The sequence below is a fragment of the Hyperoodon ampullatus genome, assembly GCF_949752795.1.
Source record: "Hyperoodon ampullatus genome assembly, chromosome: 18".
In the NCBI taxonomy this organism is placed as follows: domain Eukaryota; kingdom Metazoa; phylum Chordata; class Mammalia; order Artiodactyla; family Ziphiidae; genus Hyperoodon; species Hyperoodon ampullatus.
The window spans coordinates 56,892,818-56,911,975 of record NC_136931.1 but is presented as its reverse complement, the minus strand read 5'-3'; the positions used below and the strand labels follow the sequence as shown (position 1 = coordinate 56,911,975).

Here is a 19,158-nt window from a genome sequence, read left to right as displayed (position 1 = left end):
ATTTCCTCTCCCTCAAGCGCCTGACAACCACCACTCCATTCTCTGCTTCTCTGAATTTGACTATTTTAGATACTTCATATAAGTGGAACCATGAAGCATTTGTCTTTCTGTGACTGGCTTATTCCACTTAGCATAATGCCTTACAAGAAATGCTTGAGAGACGTCTTCAAGTTGAAACGAAAGGATGGTAAAGAGCAACATGAAAGCATATGGGAGCATAAAACTCACTGGTAAAGGCAGATAAAGAGAGAAATGCAGAATACTGTAACAGGGCAATGGTGGTGTGTAAATCACTTTTAATTTTAGTCTGAAAGTAAAAGACAAAGTTATCAAGGATAACTGTAACTATCCACTATTTGTTAATGGATACATAAGATACAAAGATATAAATTGCCACACGAAGAACATAAAGTGTTGGGGGTGAAATTGTAGCATTTGTTTATGTGATTAAGGTTAAACTGTTGTCAACTTATAATAGACTATTACCACATGGTGATATTTCATGACCCCGCTTTCTAGAGAGCAGATCCAGCTCTTGCTTGGAGACGAGATTTGAATCTCATCTTCCTGTCTGTAGAGCGGGGGTCCCCACCCCCCGGGCTGTGGACGGTACCCATCCTCGGCCTGTTAGGAACCAGGTCGCACAGCAGGAGGTGGGTGGAGGGCGGGTGAGTGAACCAAGCTTCATCTGCTGCTCCCCACTGCTCCCCGTTTCTCTCATTACCGCCTGAACCATCCCCCTTCCCTGCGCCTGTCCATGGAAAAATTATCTTCCACGAAACCGGTCCCTGGTGCCAAAAAGGTTGGGAACCGCTGCTCTAGAGCATCTGGGGTTTTTTTTGTTTTTTAAATTGAAGTATAGGTGACTTACCATGTTGTGTTAGTTTCAGGTGTACAACAAAGAGATTCAGATTTATATATTCTTTTTCAGATTCTTTCCCTTTATAGGTTATTACAAAATACTGAGTAGAGTTCCCAGTGCTATACCGTAGGTCCTTGTTGGTTATCTATTTTATATAGAGAGTAGTGTGTATATGTTAATCTCAGACTCCCAATTAATCCCTCTCTCCTCCACCCACACCCTTTTCCCTTTGGTAACCATAAGTTTGTTTTCTGTGTCTGTGGCTCTGTTTCTGTTTTTAACGGTACACTCCAAATCCCCAACCTGCCTCCCACCCCACAAAAATATATACAGTGAGGGATAAAATGTGGATTGGAGTTAAGTATTGACTCGTCCACAAGGTCTGGGGCTCCTGTCTTATGTGCCCCTGCCTCCTGAGTCCCCTTTATTTTTTTTATTCAGGACATAGTTTGACCTGGCTTAAGATGTGGCTGGATTTCAGGGTGCATATGATGGAAGGGCCTCTCTCTCTCCTTGCTTTTTTGGTGGTGCTGTTGATGATTTGATTCAGCCTGGTTTTTGTTCTCAGATTCATACAGGTAGGAGCTGTGATGTCCACTTTGCAAATGAAGACACTGAGGCCTGCAGAGGTTAGGTAATTTTCCTTTAGAAACTGGAGTCTGGGCACATCTCACTGCCCCATGAGGTCCGGACCCTTGCAGCTGTGCATCTAGCTCAACGTCCCCTGGGGAACGTTGGTAGGGCGCCCTTTGCTGCTCATCCAGGGAATTACCGGGATCACTGCACAGGTTTCCACTGCCCTGATCATCTTTTTTTTTTTGGCAGCGCTGTGCTTATTTCCCCCGCTGGGGATTGAACCCACCACGGCAGTAAAAGCACTGAGTCCTAACCACTGGACCGCCAGGGAATATCCCAACTTTTTCAATTCATATTTTTTCACTATCAACTGCTTCCTGATGCCTAGTTCCCACCCTATCACTCAGGGGCTAATCTATCTCAAGATTTATAGTCTCACTACATAGGTATGATAAATAGGAAATAATAACATTATTATTACTGTTATTATTAACAGTGCTATTGTTTTTTAAATTTTTTATTTATTTTTGGCTGCGTTGTGTCTTTGTTGCTGTGCATGGGCTTTCTCTAGCTGTGGCGAGCGGGGGCTAATCTTCGTTGCAGTGCGTGGGCTTCTCATTGCAGTGGCTTCTCTTGTTGCTCTAGGCACGCGGGCTCAGTAGTGGTAGCTCGCGGGCTCTAGAGCGCAGGCTCAGTATTGTGGCGCATGGGCTTAGTTGCTCTGCGGCATGTGGGTACCTTCTGGGACCAGGGCTCAAACCCATGTCCCCTGCATTGGCAGGCGGATTCTTAACCACTGCACCACCAGGGAAGCCCCGCTATTGTTAATCTTAATCTTATTACTATTTTCCCATTCCACTCCCTTCTTCTCTGGAAGCTGATAGGGGACCCTGACACTTACCCTCTCTATCCAGTTCTTACTGTACCCCCATGAGGATGTAGACCAAGAACGGCATTGCCGCGTTTCACAGCTCCATGGCTCCCCCTGGCGGTCGGATGCACTTGGGGTGATGGGGTTTGCCCAGGCTGGTCCACAAGGATGGGGGCTGGGGGTATTAGGACTCCACCTTGTTTACAGTTCCACAAAGATTCCGGGTTAATATTCCTTGTGCTCTCCAGGCCTGATACATAGGTGGGAGTGGAAATTTATTAATGTCCATGCTGGCTACACCAAGCAGGACTTTGCCCTGGGCGGGGCTGTGACGTTTTGCTCTTCTGATAAGAAAGAACAAAGCTGGGCTCCAGAAAGCGATTAAGGTCTCTTCGAGACTGCTCCCCTGGCTGCCACCTGCTCCCAGGTGAGCCCTGGGGCTGGCTAAGGGGAGCTATACCTGGTATTAGCGTGTCTTTCCGGAGGGAATCAATTCCCCAACATCGGTCAGACTTCTCTGATTCCGGATGTTCAGGGGCTGATGATGTAGGAAATCTCATGCTCTTGACTAGGGTTCAGACAAGATGCTCCAAGTGATAGGGAATCCAGGATGGAATGGGCCAGGGCCAGCTCCGGCGTCTGCTTGAAGGCAGGGGAGTGAGTCTCTGGAGGCCGGGAGGTGTTCCAAGCCTGCAGTCACCTCCCGAGGGTCTCATTGCATTAAACTCTCAGGTTCGTGCGATGAACCGGAACTGGGCTCTGAATGAAACCGGTTCTATCTATCTTGGTTCCGACTCATCGGACCAGTCATCGCTGATCATGTACAGTCTGAATAAAAGGGAGGGACATTTCCCTGCAATAATTTGGCACAAAACTCTATCTAATGGGGCTGCTCCATGTCGGATGTCGCCAAAGAGGTCCGGTCAGAAGCTCTCTCTGAGAGAGGTTGCTGGTCTCCTCCTATTATCCCCCAGTTCCCTTTAGTAATAAAGACCCCCTCCCCACCCCACCCTCCACCATGGACACCTGTTCCTTCCCACCCCTTTTGTATGTAACATTCAAGATGACCCAGGGGCAGAATTCTGATAGCATCACAACGTGTGGGAGTTTGGTGAAACTCAACGTGAATCAAGGTAAGTGTGTTCCAGCAGGATAGGTGTTAGCTCTTCTCTAAATGTTTGATAGAATTCGCCTGTGAAGCCATCTGGTGGCATGGACATATATACACTACGAAACATAAAATAGATAGCTAGTGGGAAGCAGCCGCTAGCACAGGGAGATCAGCTCGGTGCTTTGTGACCACCTAGAGGGGTGGGATAGGGAGGGTGGGAGGGAGACGCAAGAGGGAAGAGATATGGGGATATATGTATATGTGTAACTGATTCACTTTGTTATAAAGCAGAAAATAATACACCATTGTAAAGCAATTATACTCCAATAAAGATGTTAAAAAAATAAAAATAAATAAATAAATAACTCATGTAGAAGAAAAAAAAAAGGTAAGTGTGTTCTAAGACTGAAAAAGTGGGGGGAGTGATAATGCCCCCCAGAAAGGCTATGCTTTTCATCCAAATCAGAACTTGCTTTGAACGCAGGAAGAAGGCAATGACATTCTAAGAAACACAAAAGACTGAAGAATTCTATGACATCCTTTCTTATCACATTAGTTCCCTGCCTTAGCCAACAGCTTACACTGAAAATGATGCCCTCGGAGGAAACGGAAAGACAGGGCCCCGGAGTTCTTCCCCTTCTCATCCTTCCTTTACTCATCAGGAAGCGGAAGGCAGAGCGCGTGGGCAGAACGTTCCTGTATCCGGAAGTGACATAAAAACAGCGGAGGGCTTCCCTGGTGGCACAGTGGTTGAGAGTCCGCCTGCCAATGCAGGAGACGCGGGTTCGTGCCCCGGTCCGTGAAGATCCCACATGCCGCGGAGCGGCTGGGTCCGTGAGCCATGGCCGCTGAGCCTGCGCGTCCGGAGCCTGTGCTCCGCAACGGGAGGGGCCACAACAGTGAGAGGCCCGCGTACCGCAAAACAAACAAACAAACAAACAAACAAAAAACAGCTGAGGTAACAGGGAATGTTATGAACCTACTGTTTCCCCCCAACTAAATTCATATGTTGAAGTCCCAGTCAGGACCTTTAGAGACATCATTAAATCAAAATGAGGTCATTAGGGTGGGTCCTAGTCCAATGTGCCTGGTGCCCATATAAGAAGAAGAGATTAGGGCACGGTCACACCAAGAGGCAAGACCCCATGAAGACAGCAAGAAGACCGCCAGGCACAAGTCAAGGAGAGATGATGCCTCAGAAGGCACCAACCCTGCAGACACCTTGATCTTGGACTTCTAGCCTCCAGAACCGTGAGGAAATAAATGTCTGTTGTTTAAACCACCCAGTCTGTGGTACTATGTTATGGCAGGCTGAGAAGACTAACACAAAACATTATTGTATAAAGAGCACAGATTTCCAGTTTCAGAAGTTGAAAAAGGTTTGGAGAGTGATGGTGGTGATGGTTGCACGACAATGTGAATGTACTCAAGGCCACGGCACTGTATACCACTTAAAAATGGTTAAAAGAGTCAATTTTATGCTATGTGTACTTTGCCACACACACACAAATTTGAATTAGTGCAGTGCAGTGTTTCCACTATTCTGTTAAAAACAAAATACATACACCTGTACCACTGACAAATTAGGAATCGTGCAAACTCCAGGATTTCATAGATGAGTTAAATGTTCTTGTATTCAAAACTGGCATTGCACAGTACAAAGACGAATGGTAAACTAATGCTAATAGTTTAAATTTAAGTTTTTCTTAGAGTGACATTAAATAGGAAATATAAATCACCACGACGAGTCAAGAGAAGCACAGCCGAAAGAAAAGGAAAAGATTAATATTTTAGTACGCTTAATGACACCTTTCCCCTGATTTTTGAACAAGGAGCCTGTATTTTGATCTTGCACTGGGCCCCACAAATTATATAGCTGGACTTCCACCCATATACATGTCTGTTGACTGGGATTACTTTAAATCAATATGGAGAAAACTGACATCTTTCCAATCCATAAACATGATATATTTTTTCATTCATTTGAATCGTCTTTAATTTCTCTCAGCAATGTTCTGTATTTTTCAGTGTGGAAGTATTGCATATATATATATATTTTAAAGCCGTTCCTTTATGTTTTTTGGTGCTATTATAAATGGGCTGGGGTCCACTTTTAGGACCAAGTTGATCTGCACTGAGGGTGGAAAACTTTACAGGAGTAAAATCCTATCAGAGCACCTGGCACCAAGTGTTTGCTAAACACAGGCTGGATCCCTGAGCTTTGAACAGAAAGGTCCTACTGGGAATCTCTCCTGACTCTGGAGAAAACCAGGATCAGACCTCAGTCCTTGCATGTTGGGTCCCTCCTGGAAATGCCCACCCACCTGGCCTTCACTTGCCTCTGTCTTTGAAAGCCGAACTCAAGAGGTGGCTTTAGTGCCTCATCCAGTTCTTTGATTTCTTTCCACCAAGGCTACTTTATGAAGTGATTGCTGTGATATATTCCTTTCTTCGCTTTGGTGCTATAGGTGAATTTTGGGATCATGTTGTTTCATTCATCAGATGGACGTGTGATCACTTGGGAACCTTCCTCAGTCATCTGGTTTGTCTCTATAAGGGGGGAGATCATGAGCTGCTGCTTGACCCCCATCTCAACCCAGAAACCCACCTCTTACTCCCATTAACTTGTCCACCCTCAGTACAGATCAACTTGACCAGATCTCTCTAAATTGGATCATATGAAGCAGCAACCATTTTGCTTTTAGGAACTTATCCCACAGACATACACACACACGTGAAAGTAGACACAGGATTATTCCTTGCAGTGTTTCTGTTAGTAGATTAAATGAATCCCATGATTTTCCGCTAACAGACAATACATACAAAATCAGAATCCATCCACATGATGGAATACTCCACAGCCATGGAGAAGAAGGAGGCCAGTCTTACTACTGGTATCCATGACCTATTAGCTTTTAGGTGAAAAAACCAAGGCTCAGAGCAGCATATGGACCCTGGTTAGTTCCCGCGAGGGGACTGTGCTTCTGAGGACAGACTCTGCTGAGCATTTTGAATTTTGCGTGCTCAAAGGTACTTAAATAAACAATTGTGGGCTTCCCTGGTGGCGCAGTGGTTGAGAGTCTGCCTGCCGATGCAGGGGACATGGGTTCGTGCCCCGGTCCGGGAGGATCCCACATGCCGCGGAGCGGCTGGGCCCGTGAGCCATGGCCACTGAGCCTGAGCGTCCGGAGCCTGTGCTCCACAACGGGAGAGGCCACAACAGTGAGAGGCCCGCATACCGCAAAAAAAAAAAAAAAAAATTTAAATAAACAATTGTTAGGGAAAACAAAAAGAGGAGGCAGGAGAAGTCATCAGGACAAGGATGATGAGGGGCTTTGAGAGGTGGACTCTGCCGTGTGGATGTTGCCCTGCTCTTGGGGAGATGAGGAGAGAGTGGACAAGTCTGAGGGGAGTGAGGGGCCAGTGGGGACAGCTGGGCACAGTGGCCATGGGGGCTGAGGAGGGGGGGACCACTGGGTTCACCCACAAGGGGGTCTCTGGTCACCAGGGTGGGTCCAGCCCCGCCCTGAGCAAGAAGCAGCTCTGCTCACTACAGACAGGCAGGGGGCTCCTTCCTACCTGTGCTGTTTCCTCAGAAGACAGTCACGGTCAAGTTCAGTGGACAGTCTGGGACGGAAAGACATAGTGGATCCATGTCAATGGTGAGGCCTCGGTGGATATGGGTCCTGTGTCCCCAGAAGCTGCATACATGGGGAAAGGGCCGGGGGTGGGCATCCTCCTCACCCCTTCCCAGACTGGATTCTGGGACCTGTTGCCCAAGGCCCTGACAGCCCCTTCCCCGCTGCCCTCAGGACCCCGTCAGGGACTCAGGCATCCTGGCCCAGCTCTCACAGTTGAGGCGGACAGTCCTCACTGTGGTCACTTCAGCTCCAGGCAAGGTCACCTGACAGGTGAGGTTGGTGCCGTGGTCCTGGGGCTGTAGGGTGAGGGTGAGCATTGAGGAGAGATGCGTCCTCGGGCCCAGGGAGGTGAGAGCAGCTGGTGTCCAAGAGAAGATTGGGGACATGTCCCACTCATAAACCCAGGGCCCAGAGCAGGTCAGGTTCCGGGGGTGGCCAGACTCCAGGGTCCCAGCAATGAGGATGTCGGTCATGGGGGTCAGGGCTGATGAGGAGAGGGAGAGACAGGGGGATTAAGAAGAAGGTTAGAGGGCTTCCCTGGTGGCACGGTGGTTGAGAGTCCGCCTGCCGATGCAGGGGACACAGGTTCGTGCCCTGGTCCGGGAAGATCCCACATGCCGCGGAGCGGCTGGGCCCGTGAGCCATGGCCGCTGAGCCTGCGCGTCCGGAGCCTGTGCTCCGCAACGGGAGAGGCCACGACAGTGAGAGGCCCGCGTACCGCAAAAAAAAAAAAAAAAAAAAAAAAGAAGAAAGTTAGAGGTGCAGCCCTGAGAGAAGCCTCAGGCTTGGGTCCAGCTACTCCCTCTGAGCCCCCATCTGCTTTACCCCAACCCCCATCTCAGGAGGAGTGTCTCATCCCAGCCCTACCCAGGGACCTCTAAGGCCTTCCCGTGACCTCTCCTGGATCCTACCCGTTATCCATCACATACAAGGAGACCAGGTTAGACGTGTAATTCCATTTCATTCTTCCTCTCTCTATCCTAAAAAAAGTATTTTCCATTGTCCCTCTCCTGTCATCTCTGATGTCCAGGGAGCAGTTGGTCTGGGGGTCCCCAAGGAGGAGGATTCAGCCCTGAGTTTCCTCCTGTACTTTATGATCTGGATTGTCTGTGGCCACTGAAGCCTCCCAGTCTGTATCTTGGAACCAGTAGCCATGAACTGGGGCAGAGTCAGTCTAGCATCTCCTGGGACAGTAGAAGGAGAGGGCACATGGACACACAGGGCCTCCTGCACCGTCAGCAGCCCCTGCACCTGCAGCATGTAACCCTTCCCAGACTCCCCCTGTCACTCGCCCCCTCCCTCTACCAGAGCAGGGCCACCAGCAGCAGCAGAAGCATGTCTGGGGTTGACCGTGCCAGGGTCCCCCAGGGAAAGTTTGTTTCTCAGGGTTCGTCTTTCAGAAACTAAACATTGCAAGATTTAGAGGAGGCCCCAGCAGGAAGATGTGGGTGAAGTCAGAACAGTGAGCCTCCTCAGAGGAGGAACTTCACAACCAAAGACTGCTGGCAGCAAGAGAGCCCTTAGAGATCAACCACGCACCACCCCACGTCCACTCCTGAGGACACTGGACCAGGGAAGGTGAGGGACTTGCCCAAATTCACACCCCACGCTGGGCCTGAGCTCCATTTCCTGCCTCCCTGTCAATGCCCTTCCCCTCAGGGGTCATTTTCTGCAAAGTGAAAGTTGGTCCCTTCTGGCCAGACCCCTCGAGTCGCAGGGTGTAGTTTGTGGAGGTCGGTCCAGCCAGGGTGGGACGTAGGGACATGGGAGGTGGAGGGTGACCTCCCTCAGTGTCCAGGTGATGGGCGTCCCCTCTCTGCTCATGAGGTCACACACCAGACCTAGACGCTGTCCCTTGAGTCACTGTCCAGTGGGGAGACAATAGATGTCCTAGCACCTGGAGCTGTGATGGGGGATGCACAGCGGGGTAGGGTGTCGCTGTCCCCACAGGGCTGGAAGTTGAGTGTCAGGAGGACTGGGTAGAAGGGAATCTCGGGCAGTGGAGTTGAGGATTCTGGGTATTAACACACATGGAAGACTTGGAGGGGAGGTGGGCTTTCAGGATGCCTGAGAAACAGAGCACGGTTCTCTGTACGGATTTCGAAAGGGATGGAAACTAGCCCATGTGTTGTGGCTGTCCAGGCGCCAGGATTATTTCTTCACTTCTGGTCTGTCTCATGACCACACTTCTCTTTATTACTCTGGAGTGTGGTGGGGTCTGTCAGCCTCTGGGGCTTTGCCCACGCAGGTTCTGCCCCCAGAAGTACAGGTGTGCAGGAGACCTGGAGCGAGGAACACCAGCCTGGCAGGTGCCCACCCTTGGGGATGGTGAGGATTTCATGAGAGGAGAGACATGCACTGAACTGACAGAAGATTATTTTTAACTGTGTGGCTGGGAGGAAGTGGTGGGAAGGCATGGCAAGTGGTGACTCCTCAGAGCCACGCTGGGTTTTTTTGAAATATTATTGGGGAGAGATTTAAGACAACTTAGTGATTCATCACAAAACGAACACCCTCCAAGAAATAGAACGCTGCCAGTCCCCCAGGATCTCCCTCTTGTTTCTCCTCCCCATTCCCACACCCCACTCCTTCAGTAAGCCTCTAGCCTCACTTTAGTGCTATTTGGTTCCTTGCTTTTCTCTGTAGTTTTAACATCTGAGCATGCTGCCTTTAGTACTATGGCTTTACACTTGTTTTTCTTAAGACTTGGTATAAAGAGAGAAAACTGCCATCTGTTTTCTTCCATTCAGCTTCATGAATCTGCCCGTCCTATATCATCCCCTTCCTGGAACCATTACCCATAACACGGGGTAGCGTCGGTGCTGGGATAATTGAGAAGGGAAGGTGCGGGGTCTAAGCATGCATGGCACACACACGCCATCACCAACTCCTGCATTTTCAGCTGGTATCTCATCCTGCAGCCCTATTCCCCTCCTGTGCCCCCCCCACATCCTGGCCAACTCACTGTCTCCTAGCAGGGGCAGGTACAGCATCTCTGTGCTCAGAGGGGCTGGGCTACGCCCAAACTATTTCCCATGGTCCTCAATTTGCAAAGAAAAGCACAATAATTGGAGGAGAGACACAGGGAAGCCACAGAGAATCTAACAGTGTGCGAAAGAGGAACTTATGACCACAGGACATCAGAGCTAGGAGGACTTTTAGCCCCACTTATTCAATTCTCAGAAGAATACACTAAGGTCCAGAGTGGGCAAGTGAATTGTCCAAATCACACAGGAGCCCTGTCTCATGCACCATTGACTGCACAGGGAGACACTTCATCAATCTTTGCCCAGGGTTCATTGGCTGGGTGATAAGAAGTGTATGTTAATATGAGAAGGAAGAATTGTCAACTCTTACAACGAGGCGAGGGAAGAAATTTCAGTCATTCATCAACCATCCACACTGTGCCTTTAGGTTTCTAGTAAAGGTTCAGCTCTTGCTCTTGAGGAAAGCAGCATCTGATTGGGGGACAGGTTACCTGACAATTTCAGTGCCATAGGGTAAACGCCTGTGATGGGGGAAACAAAGGCAGGTGATGGGTGGGGCTCTTGTTCTTCTGGACTAGAAGGTGAGTTCCCAGAGAGGAATAGGCCAGGTAGACATAGTAGGGACTTTCAGGCACTCACAGGGTGAGTGTGAATTCTGCAGATGGTCCTGCACTCTCAGGTACTATGTTCTCAATCCCACTTACTCTCCCACTGTGCTGGGGATCCTTCACCAGCTGCCAAGTTCTGTGCTCTGTTTGTGACCACCCCCATCTCTGTCCCAGCAGGGGTCGGGCCTCTGCCCAAGACTTGCTCCTAGGGATCCTGGGGACCCCTGGGAAAGGGCGATGTCGCTGTCCGTGGTGCTGATTCAGAGTCGAGTGCTGACTCAAGATGTCTGCAGCTCTGGGGCAGAGGAGGGGGAGCTGATCACAAAGAACAGGGACCCTAGGTCTGTATTCAGGAGGGTCAATATGTCAGATGTGCTGGAAAGGGTCCAGGTCTACCTGGGAGGAAGCGCTCCAGGGAAAGGAAGACCTCTGTTTCTCCTCCTTGACCTTCTGGCAACCCTCAGGAATGTCCTATGGACATTCAACAGCACAGGCTGTTGACACCGGCCCAAGCTCAGGGAAGGTGAAAGCTTTGTGCTACCCTTTTACAGATATGGTCCCATTTCATTTTCTGAACACTCCTGACAGAAAGGGGTAATTCCCCCAACAGATAGAGGGTGCAGGTGACAGACGGATGAGTAGCTGTAGGTACTAGTCTCCAAAGACCACTCCAAACGATCCTACCCCTGCCTTATGTAAACATGGCTATCCTTTTATTACATAATGGAATTTATTATGTCTTCCTCTCGAATCTGGATTAGGCCCATGACTGCTTTTCCCAATAAAATGTGGAGGACAAGACGTCCTGAGATTTGTATGACTCAGATATTAAGAAGGCCTGGCAGCTTCTGTTCCTGCCTCATGGATCCCTGGGTATCTGTGTAAGCAATCCAGGGGACTCTGATGGAAAGAGATGCTACACAGAGAAACCCTGAGGGGTTAGACCTTCATCCCCAGCCCCAGCAATCATTTCAACATGACTGCCTGAAAGAGCCCAAGGAAAAACTAGAAGTGAAACTGCCCACCTGGTCTCTGGCCAATTCATAGCACCATGAGATGGAATTAAATGATTGTTTGGGCCATTGAGTTTTGGGGTGGTTTGCTGTGCAGAAATACATAACCAAGATAGTAGCCCACACGAATTATAGCGAATAGGGGAAAAGTGAAATTGGAGGCTTACTCACCACCAATTTTCTCACGTACTGTATGTATGTATGTATGTACGTATGTATTTATTTATTTGCTGCAATGCACGGCCTGCGGGATCTTAGTTCCCTGACCAGGGATGGAACATGGGCCATGGCAGTGAAAGCGCTGAGTCCTAACTACTGGACAGCCAGGGAATTCCCCCACATACTGTATTTAAAGGATGACTTTTAAATGGTAACTTGAAGCCTTAAGTGAAGATAACCTGTGGAATCTTTGTCAGGCTGGTGAGCTCCAAGCAACAGGATGGCGCTGCCCGTGGTGCTGAAATAGAGCCAGGTCCCGAGCTCAAAAATCACCCAGCTCCAGGAGGGGTCTGATCCCTCAAGTATGGGATCCAAGACTCAGGCCAGGAAGGCAGCCATATAACCTGGAGTGGTGAAAAGATAAGGTCTTCTTAACAGAAAAGGATTGGGGAACAAGAAGACCCTCTTATCAGTGGGCTGGGGTTCTCGTATTTTTCTATCTGCTTCCTAGTTCATCCTCAGGGATGCTTCTGCATGTCTGCCTGTCCTAATTGCTTAAGGGAATAGAGGACAGTGAGTCTACAGGAAAGACCATGGGGCCTAAGGTTGAGGACACTAATGGGGACCAGAGAGAGAAGGATTACAGGAGAGTATTGGGCCTTATGTAGAGAGATTGAGAAATGAAATGATAGGAACTCATTGGGGAGAGACCGTCAGTTTCAGCAAGTAATTATAATAACAGTGAGAAGTATTCATAATCCTCATTAACTGACTATTATATTTCAGGAAAAATGTTAAAATACGTTTTCTCATAAGACCTTACTAGGTATGATTTGTACTTATTAAATAGAATGTTTAGATCTAGGTTTTGGAGGGGCCAGCTGACTTTCCCTCATTCTTGAATGTTGATTGAACACCTACTCTATGCAAAGCACCATCCCACACATGAGGTTAAATGGAGTCACGGTATGGTCTATAACATCATCAACACCAGGTCCAGCTTCCCAGAGCCAACGACATTTGATTACCACCTTGGTAGACTTCCTTCTCTTTTTTCTGGGCATTCGTTTTCTCTATTATATGTCCTATTGGAAGTATGATTTTATGTTGTTCTATTTTATTTTTCTGGGCAATTACCTAGTCTTCTAAATTCAATTCTCACTTTAAAAAAATATTTATTTATTTAGTTGCACCAGGTCTTAGATGTGGCAGGCAGGCTCCTTAGTTGTGGCATGCGAACTCTTATTTGAGGTACGCATGTGGGATCTAGTTCTCTGACCAGGGATCGAACCCCGGCCCCCTGCATTGGGAGCGCAAAGTCTTAACCACTGCACCATCAGGGAAGTCCCCTCACTGTTTTTTTAAAAAAGAGGAAATGTGCTATATTTAATAAAACTTTCAAATGAGGTTGGGCATTTATTTTGCTTCCACTTTATCTTGAGTGAAAGTGCTTTTCTTTTTTCTTTTCTTTTTTTGGCTGTGCCGTGCAGCATGTGGGATCTCAGTTCCCCGACTAGGGATCGAACCTGTGCCTCCTGCAGTGGAAGCGCAGAGTCTTAGCCTCTGGACCTCCAAGGGAAGTGCCCCAAAATGCTTTAAATTCACCACCTCTGGAGATTCATTTTACCAGTTCTTTCTAATTTGGCAACTGGAATAAACTTTCTAGAGCACAAACCACTCTTTGTAGGTGTTGTTAATTCAATTTGACTTCACATAAGCCCTTTAAGGCAGGTATTGCTATTATCATCCCCGTTCTACAGATGAGCAAACAGACAGTGCATGGAAAGTGCTAAGCACACTGTCTAATAACTTCTGCTTGAATTTTCCCCTGATGCCCTGGCTAGCAGTGATTGAGGCTCAGCTTCCAGAGTTCCTAACACCCACGTCAAGCTTTGTCACCTGTATTAACTATGTCTCTCTCACCCCCACCAGGCAGAGGGCTCAGAGGACTGTGACTTCGCTTGTGTCACCAGAACCTAGCACAGGGCCAGCCTGGCACAAGGAGACCTCAGGAAATGTCCATTCAACAAATGAACCAACGAGCTAGTGATGACAAGAACTGGCCCTTGATGGTGACTTCATGGAGGCCATCTCATCTTAAACTAAGGCATCATGGCTCCCCTGTCGTGAGGAAAACATGGCCTCCACAGTGCCTGTCAAGTCACTCGTGACATCACTCACCACAGACCCGCACACCCTGGGGCTGTGCACCTCTGTCTTGGGATCCCTGAGGCTCTGGTCCCTTCATCGTGAGGACCTTTGAGCACTAGTTTTGGGGGGATCTGGTTTGGGGACCCTGGGTCTCAGTTTCTGAGGCCCAGGATCTCTGGTCTTCTGCGTCTAAGAGATCTGAATCTTTGGTCTTCTTTGGCCCCCAGATTTCAGTTTCGAGGGCCTGGGGGGTGAAGTCTCCAGGTCTCTGGGCTTTGGTTGGGGAGAGTTGTCTCTGGAGTCCTGGTTCTCTCGGCTGCTTGAAGTCTCAGGGGTCTGGGTCTCTGGGTCACAGGAACTCCGACTCTCTATGACACTTAGCCTAGGGACTAGTGAGTTTCAGGGATCTGAGTCTTTGGAATCCTCAGTCTCAGAAGTCAGAGGCTCTAGGGCTGACGCACGCACAGAGACCTCAGCTTACACACACACTGCTCCCTCTCACCACCCTACACGTCCACACGCACCATTACCACCCCTGCAGGCCATGCCTAGATCCATTCCGAACCCCCACCCTCAGGCTCTCTGCGCTGCGCATGCGCTGTCTCCTTTTACACCCACGACCAAACCCCGCACTCCCACCTTCAATTCCCACCCGCAGCCCCACCTCAAAGGGTGAAAATAATATGCTCTATAATCCTTCTAAAAGCCTATAATAATCCCACAAAACCAGATAATCCGAATACAGCCATTTCGCCTTTTAAGCCTCCTGCATGGTAACAGATTACTACCACAGCGAACAGTACACGCCCCACCTCCCTGGCCCGTGCGCAGGCGCAGAAGGAAACAAGGCAGTGCATTTTGGGAGTGGTAGGCAGAGCGAAACAACGGGCCGCAGGGACTGCTGGGAGGTGAAGGCCGAGGGCCCAGTAACCACAGGTGCTTCGGGTGGAGCTGTTGCATGGGGTTCTGGGAGTCGTAGGCAAGACAGCCCCCAAGGCCTTGTGGTAGTCGTAGTCTCTGGAGCCACTTCCGCGCCGGAGTTTCGCGTGTTCGGCAGTTTGGACCGTCCAGCACCGCGTTCTACTCAGGTATTTCCTCACCAGCTGGTCGGCTCGTGAGCGCGCGCTCTTTGTTGCGGTGCTGTGTGAGGGTTGAGGGTCTCTCTGGGGGTGATGACACTCGCCTTTGATTTCCCAACGCTTGTATCCCAGAGGCCTTCTGACCGGGATCCCCACTTTGGGCACTGCGGTCCGGCCTCTTGCTCGCCCATCCCCTCCCCCAGGTTGCAATTCGACCATTTCCCTGCCCCCGCCTCCAACTGGGTACGTCCGGGAGGTCCCTACTCTGCCATCCTTCCGACAAGGCTGCGATTCGGAGGCATCCCTGGGGGTCTGGGTCTCGTCTTCCGGGCGCATTTATTATTCCCTCAGCCTACAGATCTTTCCTGAGCACCGACCCTGTGCCAAATCCCGTGCGAGGCAGGGGAAGTCAGTGGTGGCCGAAGCAGACCTTGTCCCTGCCTTTAGTGAGCTCACAGTACAACGGGGGAGACAGGCCTACCACCATGAAGGATACCGTCATGATCCGGTTGGGATGGGGGCATACATGGGGCTCTGCGAGCCCAGAGGAGGCGCCTGACCCAGCCTGGGGTCTATAAAGTCTTCGAGGGGAAGATGCTTAACAGACACTTCAAATCTGACATGTCCAAATGGAATTCTGGTCAGCGTCCCCTCTAAGTGGTCCCATCATCCTCCCAGGTGCTCAGGCCCAAACCTCCAAGTCATACTTCTTTCCTCTTTCCTCATGACCGCACCCTCCACCCCAATCCAAGTCCTGTGCAAAGTCCCGTGGACCCTACCTTCAAAATAGATACAAAATCCCACCTTTTCTTGTCATTTCCACTGCCAGCACCCCAGTCCAGGCCACCATCATCTCACTGACTATTGCCATAGCCTCTTCCCTGGCCTCGCTGCCTCTGATTCTGCCTGCCACGGCCTGTTCCCCACACGGCAGCCAAAGGGAAACTTTTAAAACCTAAGTCAGATCGTATCCCTTCTTCGCGCAAAACCCTCCCATGGCTCCCATCTCTCTCTGAATAAAATTAAAACTCTATCATGGGGCTTCCCTGGTGGCGCAGTGGTTGAGAATCCGCCTGCCGATGAAGGGGATACGGGTTCGTGCCCCGGTCCGGGAACATCCCACATGCCGCGGAGCAGCTAGGCCCGTGAGCCATGGCCACTGAGCCTGTGCATCCGGAGCCTGTGCTCCGCAATGGGAGAGGCCACAACAGTGAGAGGCCCGCGTACGGCAAAAAACAAAACAAAACAAAACAACTCTATCATGACTTATGAGCCTCTGACAATCTGCACAGACTCATCGCCTGCCAAGGTCTTCCTCACTCAGGAGGTAGACCCCTAGGACCGAGTGACCATAGATTTAGGGGGAGAAGAGAGATGAGTCCAGGGTGACTTTATGTCTTGTCCTGGGGAGGAGCTGGGAGGAAGCGGCAGTCCTCTCAGGAGACAGGGAACAGCTGGGCAAGAACAGGTTTCTCCCTGTGGGGAGCAGGGTGACTGGTCAGTTTGGGCGCCTAGGATCCCAGAGGACCAACGGGGATCCTCAGTGGGGCATTTGGAGGACCAGCCCGATGGACGTCATTATTCAGAGTCACCCACAAGGAAAATGAGCTGGGCAGGACCTAAGAACCATAAAGAGGGCTCTCCAAAAGAGACTGGAGGAGGGCTTCCCTGGTGGCGCAGTGGTTGAGAGTCTGCCTGCCGATGCAGGGGACACAGGTTCATGCCCCGGTCTGGGAAGATCCCACATGCCGTGGAGCGGCTGGGCCCGTGAGCCATGGTTGCTGAGCCTGCGCGTCCGGAGCCTGTGCTCCGCAATGGGAGAGGCCACAGCAGTGAGAGGCCCGCATACCACAAAAAAAAAAAAAAAAAAGAGACTGGAGGCTGAGCAGGAAGCAGACCAGGAGAGTGAGGGAGAATCAAGTCAAAGCCGGGGGTGGGATGGGGGGGTGGAAAGATTTCAAGGGGGCGTTGCTCAGCTGTGACGGATGTGCCGAATGGTCATGGCCAATGGGTCCTGAGGGCTGCTTACTGGGCCCAGTGGCAAGGAAGAGTACTTGGGCAGAGGGAAGAGCAGTGCTAACACTTTCCTGGGTAGGTGTTTCCTGGGGTGTTGGAGAGGAGAGGCCAGAGTGGCTGAAGGAGAGTGGAATGTGAGGTCAGAGACAAAGGGAGCCTCATCAGCCATAAGCTTTTATGGAAGTGAGATGAGATACATGGGAGAATGCAGAGGAGACACTGGGCAGGATCCCACTGGCTGTTTTGTGGAGAATTGTGTGTGTAGAGGGGGGGAGGGTGGGGCAGGGAGACCAAGGAGGAGCCTCCTGCAGTCAGAGACATGGCTCAGCTCAGACTGGGGTCGCAGCTGTGGAGATGCTACCGAGTGTTGGGCTTCTGGATCTGTTTTGAAGCTACAAACAGGATTTGCTCCATTCTGGTTGGACATATGGGGTTTGAGGTCTGAGGAGGATGCCCCAGGTGCATCTTCAGTGGCGCACTTGGAGGAAAGGCTGGGACTCGACACTGCAGTTGGGAGTCACCCACAGGGAGAGTGAGAAGAAAGAGCAGGCTGGGTCCTGGACCACAAGGCTCCTGCCCTGAGTAGCTGGAGGGATGGAGCTGCCCTTTACCGTGAGAGAAGCAGGTTTGGGAAGGGGAATCAGGAGTCTAGGTTTTGAGATGCCTGTCAGACGTCTGGCTTGCACTGGTCCTTAACTGGTGTTACAGGCAGTAAGCATACAAGTCACATAAAATGATTCCACACATTGTGGTAAATCCTGGAAACAGGGTGACCTGCTCAGGGGCTACTGCACTAGTTCAGCCTGGAGATGATGGTGGCTTGGGGAGGAGGGGCTCAGTCTGGTGGGTTTTTATGGGTTCCCCAAGCAGGTGGGTCCAAGGAGAGAGGGTTGGAATTTTTGGCTGGGTGGGAAGGGATGAGGTGGGGGGAACAGAAATGAGTCAAAACTGGGCTGATCCAGGTCTTGGTAAGGCCACAGCAGCTTTCGGGAGATTCTGAGACCACAGCAATCCTGGAGGCCCACACCCCGCCCCCCCCAAAAACAGAAGCCACAGTTGATCTCCTTGGAGGTACGACCCATGCTGCCTCTGTGTCTCCCTGGAGGAGATGACTGCCCTGCCCTTCAGAGGGTACAATCGGGACCAATGCCTGGAGACAGTATCCCACCCCCACCAAAGTGAAATCCAGTTGGTCTTTTCTGTTCATCCCCCTTCCCCTAACAGGGCTGCAGTTCCCTTGACTCCCTCTGTTCTTAGATCACTGACCCCTCCCAAGCTCTCTGAACAGCCCTGGAAGCCCAGGTCAGTGATAACCACCCTGTCCTCTGATCAGGGTTGTAAAAGGACTGGCCTCCCTGGAGACTGTGCAACTGGTCCTTTTTTTTTTTTTTTGCAGTACGCGGGCCTCTCACTGTTGTGGCCTCTCCCGTTGCGGAGCACAGGCTCCGGACGCGCAGGCTCAGCGGCCATGGCTCACGGGCCCAGCCGCTCCGCGGCATGTGGGATCTTCCCGGACCGGGGCACGAACCCGTGTCCCCTGCATCGGCAGGCGGACTCTCAACCACTGCGCCACCAGGGAAGCCCGCAACTGGTCCTTAATAGGCACCTCCGTCCCTCCAAACAGAACCCGACCTAATTCTGGGTGTAACTTGCCTGTCTCTCCCTCTCCCCTCCACCTCTCCCAACCAGCTCCTTCTCTTCTTGGTGTGTAATCCAAGAAGGCTTCCTGGAGGCACTAGCTTCCTTAAACTAGAATACAGTTGACCCTTGAACAAGATGAGTTTGAACTGCGCTGGTCCCCTAATACTGTGATTTTTTTTTTTCAATAAATACATACAGTACTACACCATCCGCAGTTTGGTTGAATCCGCGGATGCGGAACCAGGAAGGCCGACTGTAAAGTTATGCGGATTTTGGCCGCGTCCCTGGCCCCCGTGTTGTTCAAGGGTCAACTGTCTACGTATAACCCTCCCTTACTCTGGAAAAGGCCTGCTCGGCCTTCACTAATCCTGGCAGAGACACTACGCAAGCAGCCTCTCTGCAGGCAAGGACTCCTGCAATCCGGAATCCACGTGTAACCCGCC

At 50.6% G+C, this 19,158-nt stretch overlaps 1 protein-coding gene across 1 annotated transcript; it reads right to left on the bottom strand.

Annotated features, from left to right (window-relative positions):
- Positions 1–7,228: 7,228 nt before the first annotated feature.
- Positions 7,229–15,560, bottom strand: LOC307066913 (sialic acid-binding Ig-like lectin 6; the record flags this gene model as incomplete). The annotated part of the gene is made up of 3 exons (XM_079724133.1): positions 7,229–7,545; positions 8,207–8,327; positions 15,555–15,560. 3 exons carry the CDS (start codon positions 15,558–15,560, stop codon positions 7,229–7,231), a joined length of 444 nt encoding a protein of 147 aa, XP_079580259.1.
- Positions 15,561–19,158: the final 3,598 nt, after the last annotated feature.